Raw genomic sequence first — 13,903 nt, 5'->3', positions numbered from 1 at the left:
AGGTATACAATCATGATGTGCTCTCTGCCATTTCTGGCAGAATGCATTGACGCTATACTTAAGAAAGCCCACTTGCACCTCTACTTTTTCAGGAGGCTAAGGAAATTCAGCATGTCTGCTATGACTCTCACCAATTTTTACAGTTGCACCATAGAAAGCATCCTTTCTGGATGTATCACATCTTGGTATGGTTCCTGCTCTGACCAAGACCGCAAGAAACCACAAAGGGTTGTGAACAAAACCCAGTCCATCACGCAAAGCAGCCTCCCATCTGTTGAGTCCGTCTACACTTCCTGCTGCCTCAGAAAAGTAGTCAGTATAATAAAGGACTCTACGCATCCTGGACATACACTTTTTCACCTTCTTCCATTGGGAAAAAGATACAAAAGTCTGAAAACACATACCAATCGACTCAAGAACAGCTTCTTCCCTGCTGCCATCAGCCTTTTAAATAGACCTACTTTATAGTAAATCGATCTTTCTCTGCACCCTATCTATGACTGTAACACTATGCTCTGCACCTTCTCCACTCCTTCTCTCCTATGTACTCTATGAACAATATGTTTTGTCTGTATAACATGCAAAAAACAATACTTTTCACTGTATCCCAATAAGAAGTCAAATCAAATCAAATCAAAACTATGTTTGATCATTACATCTTTCTTTGGCAGTTAAAGACATTTTTGCAAGCACTTACAAATGTAACAAATATTGAAGTATCTTTTGTTGACTGTTTGAATATTTGTTGGCCTTCTCACCCAAGTTAATGTATGAGTGTCTTCACACCAATTGTTGCTACCTGTGGACCGTCCATGCCCATAGTGATCAACATAGTCTGGAACCCTGAAATCCATTGATTCCATGGAATGGGTGCATCACCCGCTCAAGAAAACAAAGTTGCTGGAGACAATGAATTTTCTCCACCTTCATCAGCAGTTGTTATGTATTGTGTAGAGATAACGCAAACCAATTTCTATATATATCCAGGTGCTTTATTTAAAATGCTTTAAAATATTTCCTCTCATTCTTACAGCTTCTTGCTTCAGTTTATTTTTTGTTTCTCTAATCTCACCCAGGTTTGAGCACAGTAAAAACACACGCAGTCGAGCACTGAACAATTGAACAATTATATATAACAACTTCCACTACACAAACTTCCCACACAATTATACCATACAGAAAAAAACAGAGGATAATGATCAATGCCAGTTACCCTGGTTGATTTTTCTTCACCCTTGCCCTGGAACACACTGGGTGGAACGTATCAGTGCTATGATAGTACTATCCCTTTAAAAAATGTATTTTATTCATATTTCTTTGCAGGACACTTTGAACAGGGATTTTGTCAGAGCCATGTTGTTGTAGCCTGTGTCCTCTATTGTTATTGAGGCAGTATAATTGACATTCTGTTGGTTTTAATCTGAACTAATGCAGTGTTCAGTTGTTTTAGTGTTCCCTTGGGATGGCACAGTCGAGCTTGATTGGGTGATTGACAAGTCAGGTCATATGACTAGGGACAGCTATGTTTTCACGAGAAGGCAAGTTAATTCCGTTTTTCAGAAGTTGTTTGGAGCTGAGAGAGACAGCAATGAGTTTCCCCCTTTCTGGAGTTGAAATTTTTACTGTCAAAGTGTTGCTATTTTAGATGCTGCTTTTGAGTTAGGAGACAGTCTCTCTTTTCCCTTCTCTGAAGTCTGGAGATTGGGAGCTATCAGAGACTAAGTTTACCGCTTTAAAATTTTGTAGTTTCGAGGATATAACCTTCTGTGAAAACTGCAGTCAAGATCTCTGTCCAGAAACATTCAAAAGCTGAAAATTCAGCATCATGAGAGCACACTTGTATTTGTGTTAACTAATTTTGAAGAAGGGTGTAAGTCTGTGAGACAATTACATTTTGGAAACCATTCCAGTTCTCCCACAGGGCAAAGAGAACCATAAAACTGATTATTAAAAACTGTATTCACCCAACCCAAAAACAGACCCCCATATTTGGAACTCTGTCCTAATCAACGTTGCACTTATATATAAGGTGAAAGAGCAGGTCAGAATTTTCACAAACAGTCCAGTAAGATAGGCTCTATGCTGCATTGAAATTGATGCATTTGAAAGGTAGATAACTGTTAAGAGTAATGCTGTGTCATGTTTAATTCTTGTAATTGGTAAAAGTTATGCTAATTATTTTTGTTGTATTCTAACTATGTTCTTAAATAAACTTTGTTTAATAAAAGCTTCCTAGCGGGTCACTTGAATTATACCTGGAATGAAACACCATATATTCACGAATGCCAAAATCAAATGTAAACTTAGTGTTTTGGCAAACTTCACAAAACACTTTGGCCTGGGTCTTAACACTTCTATCAATATCCCATATGAAGAATAATTAACAGATACAAGACATCAAATCTGGGGACTTTGTTGTCCATGTGGTTCAGTTCCACACTAGGTAGTAGAACAAAACTGGCAGTACGGCTACAGTGCCAAATTTTGCCTAGTTCTTTGTTTTTTTTTTACCACTTTTTTGTATCATTGTAAGTAGGTATTTGGACTAGTTTGGATTCTTTTGGCTTGGATGACATGCCTATTGTGGCTGGTTGTTTACTGCACTGTACTTCGTAAACAATAGCTTACTTAATGATTGACAGATCTGGGTCAGTATCCAGCAACACAAAGAATACAAGCCCTCTTTAATTCAATGGAGACATTCACCAACTGATCCAGCAGTGTCTCTCCAGTGAATGCCTAATCTAAAAAGGAGTTTTATATGCTCAAAAAGGAGGCATTGAAAGTTTTCCCTCTACAGCAATTTCCTTCTTCAGTGATACCTTAATTAGGCTGGCAGAGAAACTCCCCAAAATGTTTTGATTGGTGCTTGTGTCAACCATGTGCATCGGACCTGTGAGTGAAGACCAGTCGTCAATGTTTACTTGACAAGGACAATGTTTCTTTGGAGTGCTTTTGACTGACCTCATTTTTCTCCTTTTTGATTGATTTTGTATCAAGAAATAGCTCAAGAGAAGCATCTCAGTAGTTTTGACCATAAAATGTCCAATGATTTTGACAGTTAATAAGGCTTTTTTCTTAAAAGTATGAAAAGCTCCAGTAACTTGAATGAAACAATGCTCATAACACAGGAAAGGAGGAATCTGGTGCTCAGCAAAACATAGAACGTTCAAGTACTAAAACCAAACGATGGCCCAGAATGTTTGTCAGGTATTGGTTGCTGTTCATTTACCTATTCCATATTAAATAAAGTGAATATATCAACCTGAGCCATAGGCAGGATTTTTCCCATCCTGAATTGGACAGACTTGAACAAAACAGCAAAAAAAGGCAAAGGCGGCACACAACATTCTGAACTCTTAATAATTTTCCCCAAGAACCAGAAAGGTAAGGGGAGACTGGGCAAGAGACTGGAATAGTGTCGATGCCTGCCTGGTTAATTAGGCCACTGAACTAGTCCACTGAGCTGCAGAGGTTTTCATGGCGGTAGCAGACTTTTAAGAGATCTCTGAAGCTGACCAGTTACAACCTGGCAGGAGTCATAGTGCTATTTTGCATTGAAACAGGCCTTTCGACCCAACTTGTACATGCTGACCAGGTTTCCTAAATTGAACTAGCCTTGTTTGGCCCATATTACTCTAAAAGTTTGCCATCCATGTACCCGTTCAAATGTATTTTAAATGTTGTAATTGTACCTGCCTCTGCCACGTCCTCTGGCCGCTCATTCCATTAATGCAAGAGGGACAGCAGCGCTTAAACTGTTCACTTCAATGCAAAGAAGGTGAAAGTTTGGCCAAAGACGTGGTGAACAATAGTAACATTTTAGTCGCCAACATTTTCCTACCCTAACCCAGGTCCCACCTTTCCCTTTGCCCGAGCTGGCTACTCTGAAGATGAAGCTCCTCTCACTGATCTCTCACTGATTTAAGACCACATCCTGATGGCAGCTAGAAAAAGGACGGCCAAGTTGGAACAGGAACATATCTTGCTTCCTTCGTCCGGTCTCTATTTCTGTACCCTGGCCACGTATCGGGCAGCAAACTCAACTGTAGGATCATTAGGACCCCCACCCCATGAAAATTGCACCATGGCACGCTGGCTGAGAGGGAGAGGGGAGGGGAAATGGGGGTGGGGAGGGGGCCATGGGTGCTGACCTGATCTTATAGTCACTGTGTTTACGTGGTGAGTCTAGTTGAGCTTCTGGTCAACGGTAACCCCAAGGATGTTGACAGTGGGGGATTCAGTGATGGTAACACCATTGAATGTAAAGGGGCGGTTATAATTAATTCACACTAGAACCAATAAACTTCCTGGCTGATGTCTGATGTGGGCAGAAGCTCTATATGGGCTAACAATGCAAATGTGTCATGGCTGTTCCTAATAGCTAAGCTGAAGCCGTTACAAATGAACATCTAAGCATGAAAAACTATTGCTCCTACATATGATTTCTGTTAGCAGAACTTTAAGGTAGTGCAAGAAGAGATAATCTCCAGCAACTGCTTGGTAATATAAAGGCAAATGGTTGAAAGAATTATGATAAACTTGAGGTTAGTTATTTGAATAGTTAAAAGTGAGTACTTTCTCTTGGGAGGAATTGTGAGCTTGACAGTGCAAAGGATTCAAATTGACATAAGCAAGTTAGTCATTAGCCCAGGATATTTCAGCAGTCAAGTTATTTCAGCCTCCTCACCCTAGAACTCCCCCTAATGACTCATTCACTCTCAGTGCTTAAAGATAAAAGACATTTTTGGAAAAATCTACAGAAATAGATAGATAAAGCAATAACAAATACAGTTAAAATGCGGTGGCAATATCTGGGCCTGAAGCTATACAAAATTGCTTTCAAAATTCATAACTATTTGATATTTAAACAGAAGCATTAATCCAATTAACTATTTACCTTCGAGGATCCCAATGAGTAATTTGATAGCCTTCATTTTGGAAATGCAGTACTCATGCCAAGACTTTTGTCATAATGTATTTTTTTCTGTGATGTTTCATCAGAACATATGATGGTGATGATTATATAGTTTGCAACAATAATTAAAACCTCCCTTCTCCTTGTAGCACTGATCCTTGTGGAGGTACAGTTTGATGGGCATTGCTGCCTTACCAAAGTGATCACACTCTTCTGAGAATGTCACAAGGCAAGTAAGTGCCTGTGAAGCACTATTTATTTGAGAAGCCATTTAATTACATTACAGCTATTATCTATGTAGTCATAGGAACCAAGGTCATGGACTAAGTATTTTAATTAGTAAACAGGCTGGAGATACTGGAAAAGATATTCATGAATCTTACGTGGGGCCATTTCACTACTTGTGATAGGCTACCTAGACTTCTGCAATACTTTTTACGTTCTTTGCAATTGTACTACTGTTAACCATGATGGTTTAGAGAGCCTTGTAGACTTGTTAAGAAAGGGGACAGTAAGGGAGTTGGATCTACTGGCAATGGGCCTAAGGGAACGACTGTGGGAAAACTGTGCAGCAGAAAGGAAGCAATGCTGAGGGTCTTGGCAGCAATGTTAAAAGAAGGAAATCATGATGCGGAGAGACAAAGTAAAGACTGTGCCATGTCATACTGAAGTAAGACATGTCAGAAAGGAAAAAGATCAACTTCACACCTGTTTATTGGGCTCAAAATTTATATTGGGGGAGATGGGGCTCTGGGTGGGGGGGGGGGGGGTGGTGTTGTGGGGGGGTGTGGAGAAACCAATTTCCAGGTGCAGTGTCCTGCAACTGATAACTGACCGCAGCTCCCCACCCCCCACCACCCCACACCTCCAACAATAAATTAAATATAGCTCTTGCGGCTAAAGGGATCAAGGGAAATGGGGGGAAGGCGGGATCAGAATATTGCATTTGATAATCAGCCATAATCAAAATGAATGGATGAGCAGGCTCAAAGGGCTAAATGGCCTACTTCAGCTTCTAGTTTCTATGTATCCCCCAACACCATTGAGGGCTCCTCCTGGTTTCACAGCAGGCACGTCTGCCTACTTATGCTTGAAGCTCTCTGTTGTTCTCCTCCTTGCACCCCGTCGCCACCCCAGGAGTTATCTACCATCGTGGAATCCCGACAGCAGAGAAGGAAGCCATTCGACCCATCAAGTCTGTACCAACCACAATTCCACCCAGGCCCTATTTCTGCAACCTCACGCATTCATCCTGCTGATCCCCCTGACTCTAGGGGCAATTTAACATGGCCAACCAAGCTTACCCACATATTTTTGGAGTATGGGAGGAAACCAGAGCATCTGGAAGAAGCCCACATGGACACGGGGAGAACGTGCAAACTCCATACGAGATCTGAATTCAACCTGGGACCCTGTGAGGCAACAGTGCTAACCACTGTGCCGCCGTGTTGTCCTGCTGTACAGCATCTGGCCAGCTGACTTTGAGAAGGCCCCAATTGAGGGGCTGCCTTGGGTACCCAAATTGTGCCAATCAAGTGTCTGGATGCAACTCTCCAATGTTAAGTGATGAGACCCAATTTGAAGCAAACCTAAGACACATCTCTGACACACTGCTCACTTGGCACTGGAAACTAGTGTTTCTTGGTCATATCGTATCCTTTAAGGTGCATCTGACATTTCGAACTTTATCACTGTTAACTGATCGGTCTTTATTATTCCATCACAAAAAGAATAGTCTGAGTCAGTGTGCCGAGTCACAGAGCAAACGTTTTGGTTTCCATTGTGCAGTGTAAGTCTACAGGGAAATAATGTTGCACAGTGATGATTCAGATAGCAAATTTCAACTACCAAGGATGAGATACAAATGTCCACCCACACAAGATGCATTCAAAGCAAAGAAAATAGCAACATTTAAAAATGTATTTTTCTTGAAAAGCTAATGAAATAGAAATAACAGCAAATGCAGAATTGCAGGAACTGCGTATGTTTCTCAGAGAAGGTGGATAGATGGGTGAATAATGGTCACTTTGACAAGGTACTGGTGAGCAAGACTAAAACTAGACCCAGCATGAGTCAATGTCACCAAGACAGAAATTTAACCGATTAAAAAAGAATGCCCATAAGTCTTTGAATTTAATATATCCAAATATAAGAAACATCATAATTTGCTTAACAGACAGGTCTGCTTTATTTTAACCTACCTTCCGAGGCCCAGAAGGTCTTAGTTCATACACATCGATTGTATAGTTTGATCTGCGCCCGTAGTTGTCAAACTGTAGGTTTCCAGTCAACCCGCGACCTCGTACCTGTCCACAGAAAAATAAATGTAGAGTGACACTCTGGTAGTGAAAATGCTTCGTTAGAACAGATTTTTGCAATTGAATAGTCATGAAAGATGCCTGTGGGCTTTTGGGAGAAGGTCGCTGCAATGTCAAGATCCTGGAAGTCCATTTATTGCAATAGAAAATAGAATGTATCTGTCTTAAGTACAATTGTTGCTGCTGTTTGTAATGGCTCCAATTTAAATTGAAGTTAACCTGAAAATGAAATTGGCTCTAGACAGTACGGAGGATTAAAGACAGTCATAAAAATGTCTTTCTAACATAATAGTATCACAGTTATCTTACAAACGAATTACTCCCATCACATCTTTTGGGAGGTGACTGATCAGCAGAACTCTGAGGTTTGTGGTGAGCCAGAAACATAGAATACCACACATTTTACCTCTCAATCTGCATTCTTGAATATAGGGTTTTACCTTCCAGGAAGTAATCCTTGGGCTGAATTTTTATCTCCTAACTTGGAGCAAACGGAAGTTGGGAGGGCCAAAGGGGAGCTGTGTAGGGCAATTAATTGGAACTGCTGCAACAATTCCTGCCCATTTTCACCAGATCAGGAATCATTGTGGGAATCATGGCAGGTTGGGCATCATAATGGATTGCGACTCAACACTTAAAGTGTTGTTGGGCTTGCAATTTAAATCCGTAGTGGAAAATCAGATTTCCCTAGCTTTGGTACTTCTGCATAGGTGGGTGGGTTCCTAAAGGTGGGAACCCTGCCATGTAAGTGAATTTCTGAATCTTGGGGGTGGCCAACTGAGGAGTCAGGCACTTTTTGATCGTTAACTTTGAAAACTGTTGCCAATGCCTCCTCATATCCCCCATGCCTGATCCAAGGTCTTTATAACCCCTATGTCCCTTTCCTGTCCCTTCATATCCTTTCACCTCATCTACCATTTTCACTTAGAAAGATAAACGTCTCATTATCTGGTCTAACTGTTTTTGTTGACACAGTTGCCAGATGGCCTTATTATAAATGCTTGGCTAAGCTCTAAATGTTGCTAATATACTTAGTTCTGCAGACCAATGTCTACACAGTTGTACAAGGAGTGAAATTTTTGTTTGATTAACATCTGTATCACTTTGTCATTACTTCAGTTATTAACCCTTTCAGTTATTAACTTCTTTACTGTAGTTTTTCAATGCCTCTGTTTTTATTTATACAAGTTTGAAAAGTGTGAAATGGATCAAAGCTTCTGGCATTGACACTATAGTAGCTGTAACAGTTGATACTTTTAAGAAGTTATAAACACAAAAGTTTAGCTTAAAGTATATTTTCAAAGCCCTCCCTTACGCTGTCTGTTTCAGGAACATTTTCAAACACTTGTTAGACGTGGCAAGTGGGTATGGAGGATGCATTGTGGACACAGAAAGGAACGTAAGGGACATGGGCTAAATGCATAGGAGTTATGTGGGAGCATGGCAAATAGGAAGAGGCATAGATAAGCGTAGGTTATAAAGGAGTAAAGGGAGCTTGGGGGTGAAGGGATGAGATGTGAGGGCTAGGGATGACTGTCACCTACAAAACAGGGTCAATATCTAAAAGAGACAATGTGAGCCTTCTGACAAGCCCACCTCAGCATCATGCATCTCTGCTTCTGCCTCAGGCCTTCCTCGGGAGATGGCAGACCTGAACCTGGCCTGCGGAGATGTCAAAGATTCTGCGGGAGTGGGAGGAGGTGACAGGTATGGGATTGCAAAGTCATCAAACAGAGTGACTCACATTTCTTAAAGTGGAAGGAAAGGTCTCCTCTTCTCACAAGCTTTCTCTGATTAATTATTGATACAATCCAACCCTCTCCCTTGCCTCTCTCCAGTTTAAATTAGGCTTTAAATTTGAGTTTGAGCCCTTAACAATGCTGACTGCAGGTTTAAGGAAGGTAAGGAAATTGTGAGACTTGTGGGTCACCCAATGCTAATTCACTACTAGGTCCTGAGTTCAAAATTCAACGCAGATTGTTGGAATGAAAACTCTCTTCTATTTGTTGCCTGCAAAAGATCTACATAGGTTAGTCAGAATCCCAGCATGCATCACACATAAATAAAGCTGACCTCATCTAGCACTAAATTGACAATGGCACTCAGAGAAGCCGAATTAGGTATGGGGAATTGAATAAAGTTACACTTTTACTATAGGGGATGCTGCTCTGTGGATGTAGCCTGTTGTTGTTCAACTGTAAAGGGAGATAACTATTTATATCATGGCAAACCATAGAGATCTGTGGTCTTGACACAGGTTGCTCAAAATTCCTGCTGCATTAAGTGGCACAGTGGTTAGCACTGCTGCCTCACAGCGCCAGGGCCCCAGGTTCAATTCTGGTCTCAGATCACTGTCTGTGTGGAATCTGCATGTTCTCCCTGTGTCTACATGGGTTTCCACTGGGTGCTCCAATTTCCTTCAAAGCTCCAAAGATGTATGGGTTTGGTTGATTGGCCATGATAAATTGCCCCTTTGTGTCAGGAGGACTAGGAGGGTAAATATGTGGGGTTATGTGAATAGGACCCGGGTGGGATTATTGCCGGTGCAGGTTCAATGGGCCAAATGGCCCCTTGCTGCATTGTAGATTTTATGATTATTAGTTCTCATTTTGAAAAATATATTGGAAAAGGGATGACAAATAACTGCAAGCTTTGAGTTTCCAGCTGAAAAAAAATAACTTGCCTCAATATAACATCTTTCACAGCCTCAGGATATCGCAAAGCATTTTATGCCCAATGAAGAACAGTGACTACTGCAGCGTAGGAATTGCCAATTTGCACTCAGCAAGGTCCCACAAGCAGCAAGGAGTTAATGACCACATAATCTGTTCTAGTGATGTTAGCTGAGGGATAATATGTTTGCCAGCACATTGGAAGAACTCCCCCACTCTTCCTCAATTAGTATACCATAATCATTTACATCCCCCTGCAAAGGCAGTTTAATGTCTCATCTGAAAGATTGCATCATCAACAGTGCAGCACTCCTTAAATGCTGTCCTTGAGTGTTGGCCCAGCTTAAGTGCTCAACTCTCTGCAGGATGATTTGAACTCACAGTCTCTTGACTCAGAGACACTGCTAAGCCACAAATTCATTGGGAAAAAAAAGATGCTGTTTATTACTGTTTTTGGTTTCAGTCATTTAGATATTGCAAGCCCTTTTGTCACGCTGTTTTGGATACAATAATATGGTACCACTGTTGTAATAAAACAGAGAAAAGGAAAGTTTTGCACAGTTGTACCTGAATAAAATACGTTTGTCAATGTTCTTTAATTCTGTTATAAAATATTAAGCACCAGAAACCAAAAAAAACCAAAATTACAACCTGTACTTTTTTGATAGCCAAAGAAATATCACTACCCAAAATAAAACATAAAAATTCCATCCAATTTTGATCTATAAGATAGAATGTGAGGCCATTCTTTCCAACTGTGCTCCACAGAGCTGTTTATAAGTTTTCATAGTTTTAGGTCACGCTTTCACCCCAAAAGAATCGATAAAAGTTGAACATTTGAAATAGAAACCAAAGAAACTGCTGAAAACACATAAAAATTGACTTTCAGTTATATAGTTCTGTTCATAAAAGAACAATTGAAAGTGCTTCATGTAAAAGTCAGCATGGATACCATGGGCCAAATGGCTTCCTTCTGTACCATCAGTCTTTCTATGTTTAAAAGCCAATTCATTATTTTTGAAGGGGGTGACCTACTGTGTATGCACAAACAGCTATGGATGGAATTTTCCTGGTGTTCATGTCGGCAGGACTGTCTGGTCCCACTGATGATGAATCCCCACTGTAGGTTTCCCAGCAGCATAGGGTGGAATCAGTGGGAAATCCCACTGGCGCCAGTGGGACTAGAAGGTTCCATCACTGACAATGGTGTGCTACCTCACACTGCAAGAAATGTGTGGCAAGGAGGCCAGAAGTTCCCCCGATAGATTTTTTCTTTATTCTTTGATGGGCTGTGGGCATCACTGGCAAGGCCTGCATTTACTGCCTAATGCTAATTGCTCCTGAACTTAGTGGCTTGCTTGGCCATTTGAAAGGGTAGTTAAGAGCCAACCACATTGCTGTTTTTTTGGAGCCACATGTAGGCCAGATTGGGTAAGGATGGCAGGTTTCCTTCCCTGTAGGATGTTAATGATCCAGCTAGGTTTTTAGGAACATAGGAACAGGAGTAGGCCATTCAGCCCCATGAGCCTGCTCTGCCATTCAATCAGATCTTGGTTGAGATGTGGCCTAACTCCATGTACCGGCCCTTGACCCATATCCCTCGATACTCCTGCTCAATAACAAATTGACTTAAACCTAACAACTGAACAAGCGTCCAGCCCTAGAATGAGAAAGAGAGTTCCAAACCTCCAATCTGTGTGTGTGTGGAAGTGCTTTCTAACATCTCTCCTGAACGGCTTGGCCCCAGTTTTTAGATTATGAGCGCTGGTTCTAGAGCCTTCCACTAGTGGACACAGTTTATCCTTATCCAGTCTGTCCTTCACTGTAAGTATTCTGTAGACTTTTATCCGATCACCCCTCAATATTCTGATTTTGAGAAAATAAAGGCCTAATTTGCCTAATCTCTCCTTGTAACTTAATTTATAATAATGGATCATTGTTGCTGACACTGGCCCTATGTTCCAATTCAGAGTTAACATCATCATAAAGACAATGATGGGATCAGAGGGTGATCTGGGAGGCTGGTGGAGGTGGGATGCCTAACGTCCTTTAAAAGTACCTGGGTGAATACTTGGCATGCCATAACATTCAAGGCTATGGGCCAAGTGCTGGCAAGTGGGGTTAGATGGGTAGATCAGGGCATTTCAGGAATTGGTGCAGACATGTTGGGCTGAAAGGCCTCTTCTGCGCTGTAATATTCTGTGATTCAGAGGCCAATCTGTCTGTTTTTCAATCATGCCGGTTAGAGGGGCATGTTGGCCAGCAGATCAGGGAACTGCTTGCATGCCCTTGAAAGAATAATATGACGGTTAATGTTTATCTGAGATAGGTAGATGGAATCTCCATTTCCCATCCTTTCCAAAGGTAAAAGCATGAATTCTGATGAAGAAACTTAACCCAAAATATTGTATTTTCTATTGATACTGAGAGGCCTGTTGTGCATTTTTAGCAATACTTTATTTCACTTATTCAAGCAATTTGAATTAAAATCTGCATCACCTCTTTATCTTTTTAAGCTATTAAAGCTATTTTAGAAAATTGGAAGATTATAGCACATGGGAACCTGGAGTTTTAATTCACTGATTTCCCAAGGCCGTTCTTCCCCTGTTGCGTCCAATTTTAATATTAAGCCTTCTGTTGTTTATGTTATTTTGGAATTACTTACGACACAAATTATATGGCTTAATTTAATTTGAATCGTGAAGTGAAGCACATTGCACATACGAACTTACAGAATCCGTATCCTTCCTTTCCCATCCTATTCATGTATTTGTCTAGTTGCCCCTTAAATGACGCTATCGTACCCGCTCCCACCACCTCCTCAGGCAGCGCGTCCTAGACATTCACCACCCTCTGTGTGAAAAACTTGCCATCTGAGGCTGGAAACGAATCCAGGTCCTTGGTGCTGTGAGACAGCAGTGCTAACCACTGTGCCACCGTTCCGCCCAGACCGACAAGGCTGGTCTCATGACTGCCTTGAAGTACTTTCCTTTCAGTTTCAACCATAAGGTTCCACTGCACTTCCTCCAATTACTCCAACCAAAACTAATCCACTGGGCGTCACAGTGGTTAGCACTGCTGCCTCACAGCGCCAGGGACCTGGGTTCAATTCCTGGCTTGGGTCACTATCTGTGTGGAGATTGCATGTTCTCCCTATGTCTGTGTGGGTTTCCTCTGGGTGTTCCGGTTTCCTCCCACAGGCTGGCTAGGTGCCTTGACTCGAACAAGCGCCGGAGTGTGGCGAATTTCACAGTAACTTCATTGCAGTGTTAATGTAAGCCTTACTTGTGAATAATACATAATAAATAAACTTTCATTTTCATTTCCGTACTTCTATCTTCCACCACCACTGACTCCAGTGTTGGAGCCTCCGACCTCGCCCACGGCTAGGATTCTCCAGTGCCACCGCGATGATAGGAGTTTTGGCTGGATGCCGAATTTTCCATTCTTGTTGGCAGCAGGGGTTTGGGGCGAACAAGGTCGCAGAATCCTAGCTCAAGAAATGGCATTGTTGTTGGGATTATATTAATGTTTCCTTACTTACACAACTCATTCGCTATCAACAAGGTTAGCTATAAACATTTCAATGTTGACAATAGCATGCTCAAGTTGTGCTGTCATCCCTGAACCAGGAAGTTGTAGTTTCAAGTCCCACTCCAGGACTTGAGCTTCGTGATCATGACTAATACGACAGTACTGTCTTGAGGGAATGCTGCACTGTTGGAGGTACAGCCTTTTGGCTGTGATATTAAACCAAGGTCAGCTCTGGGTCTCTAAGGTGGGCATAAAGATCCCATAGCGCTATTTTGAAGCAGAGTAATGGGGCTGGGGGGGGTTACATTCTTGTTGCCTGGCCAACATTTAAATATTCATTCCTCATTCATAATCAGAAATATAGATTATTTGATCATTTTGTCTTGGTTGTTTATGAGATCTTGCTGTGCGCAAAATGGCTGTTGTGTTTCCTGCATTGTAACAGTGGCTACATTTCAGCA

General features: G+C 41.5%; 1 protein-coding gene across 6 annotated transcripts in view; it reads right to left on the bottom strand.

The window, feature by feature from the left end:
• The window catches only part of gria3b (glutamate receptor, ionotropic, AMPA 3b), a 374,879-nt gene that overhangs the window by 144,249 nt on the left and 216,727 nt on the right, over window positions 1-13,903 (bottom strand). For all 6 annotated transcript variants that reach the window (XR_013886514.1, XM_080187405.1, XM_080187406.1 and 3 more), the window contains exon 8: window positions 7,120-7,224. Coding sequence is in view for 5 of the 6 variants with exons in the window: in XM_080187405.1 (XP_080043531.1) it covers window positions 7,120-7,224 (105 nt within the window). In the remaining variant the exon portion in view is untranslated. The remainder of the gene's footprint in view (window positions 1-7,119; window positions 7,225-13,903) is intronic.

The sequence above is a fragment of the Carcharhinus amblyrhynchos genome, chromosome 4, assembly GCF_965287045.1.
Source record: "Carcharhinus amblyrhynchos chromosome 4, sCarAmb.v2.hapA, whole genome shotgun sequence".
Lineage (NCBI taxonomy): Eukaryota > Metazoa > Chordata > Chondrichthyes > Carcharhiniformes > Carcharhinidae > Carcharhinus > Carcharhinus amblyrhynchos.
This window is presented reverse-complemented; position numbering and strand designations above follow the sequence as displayed.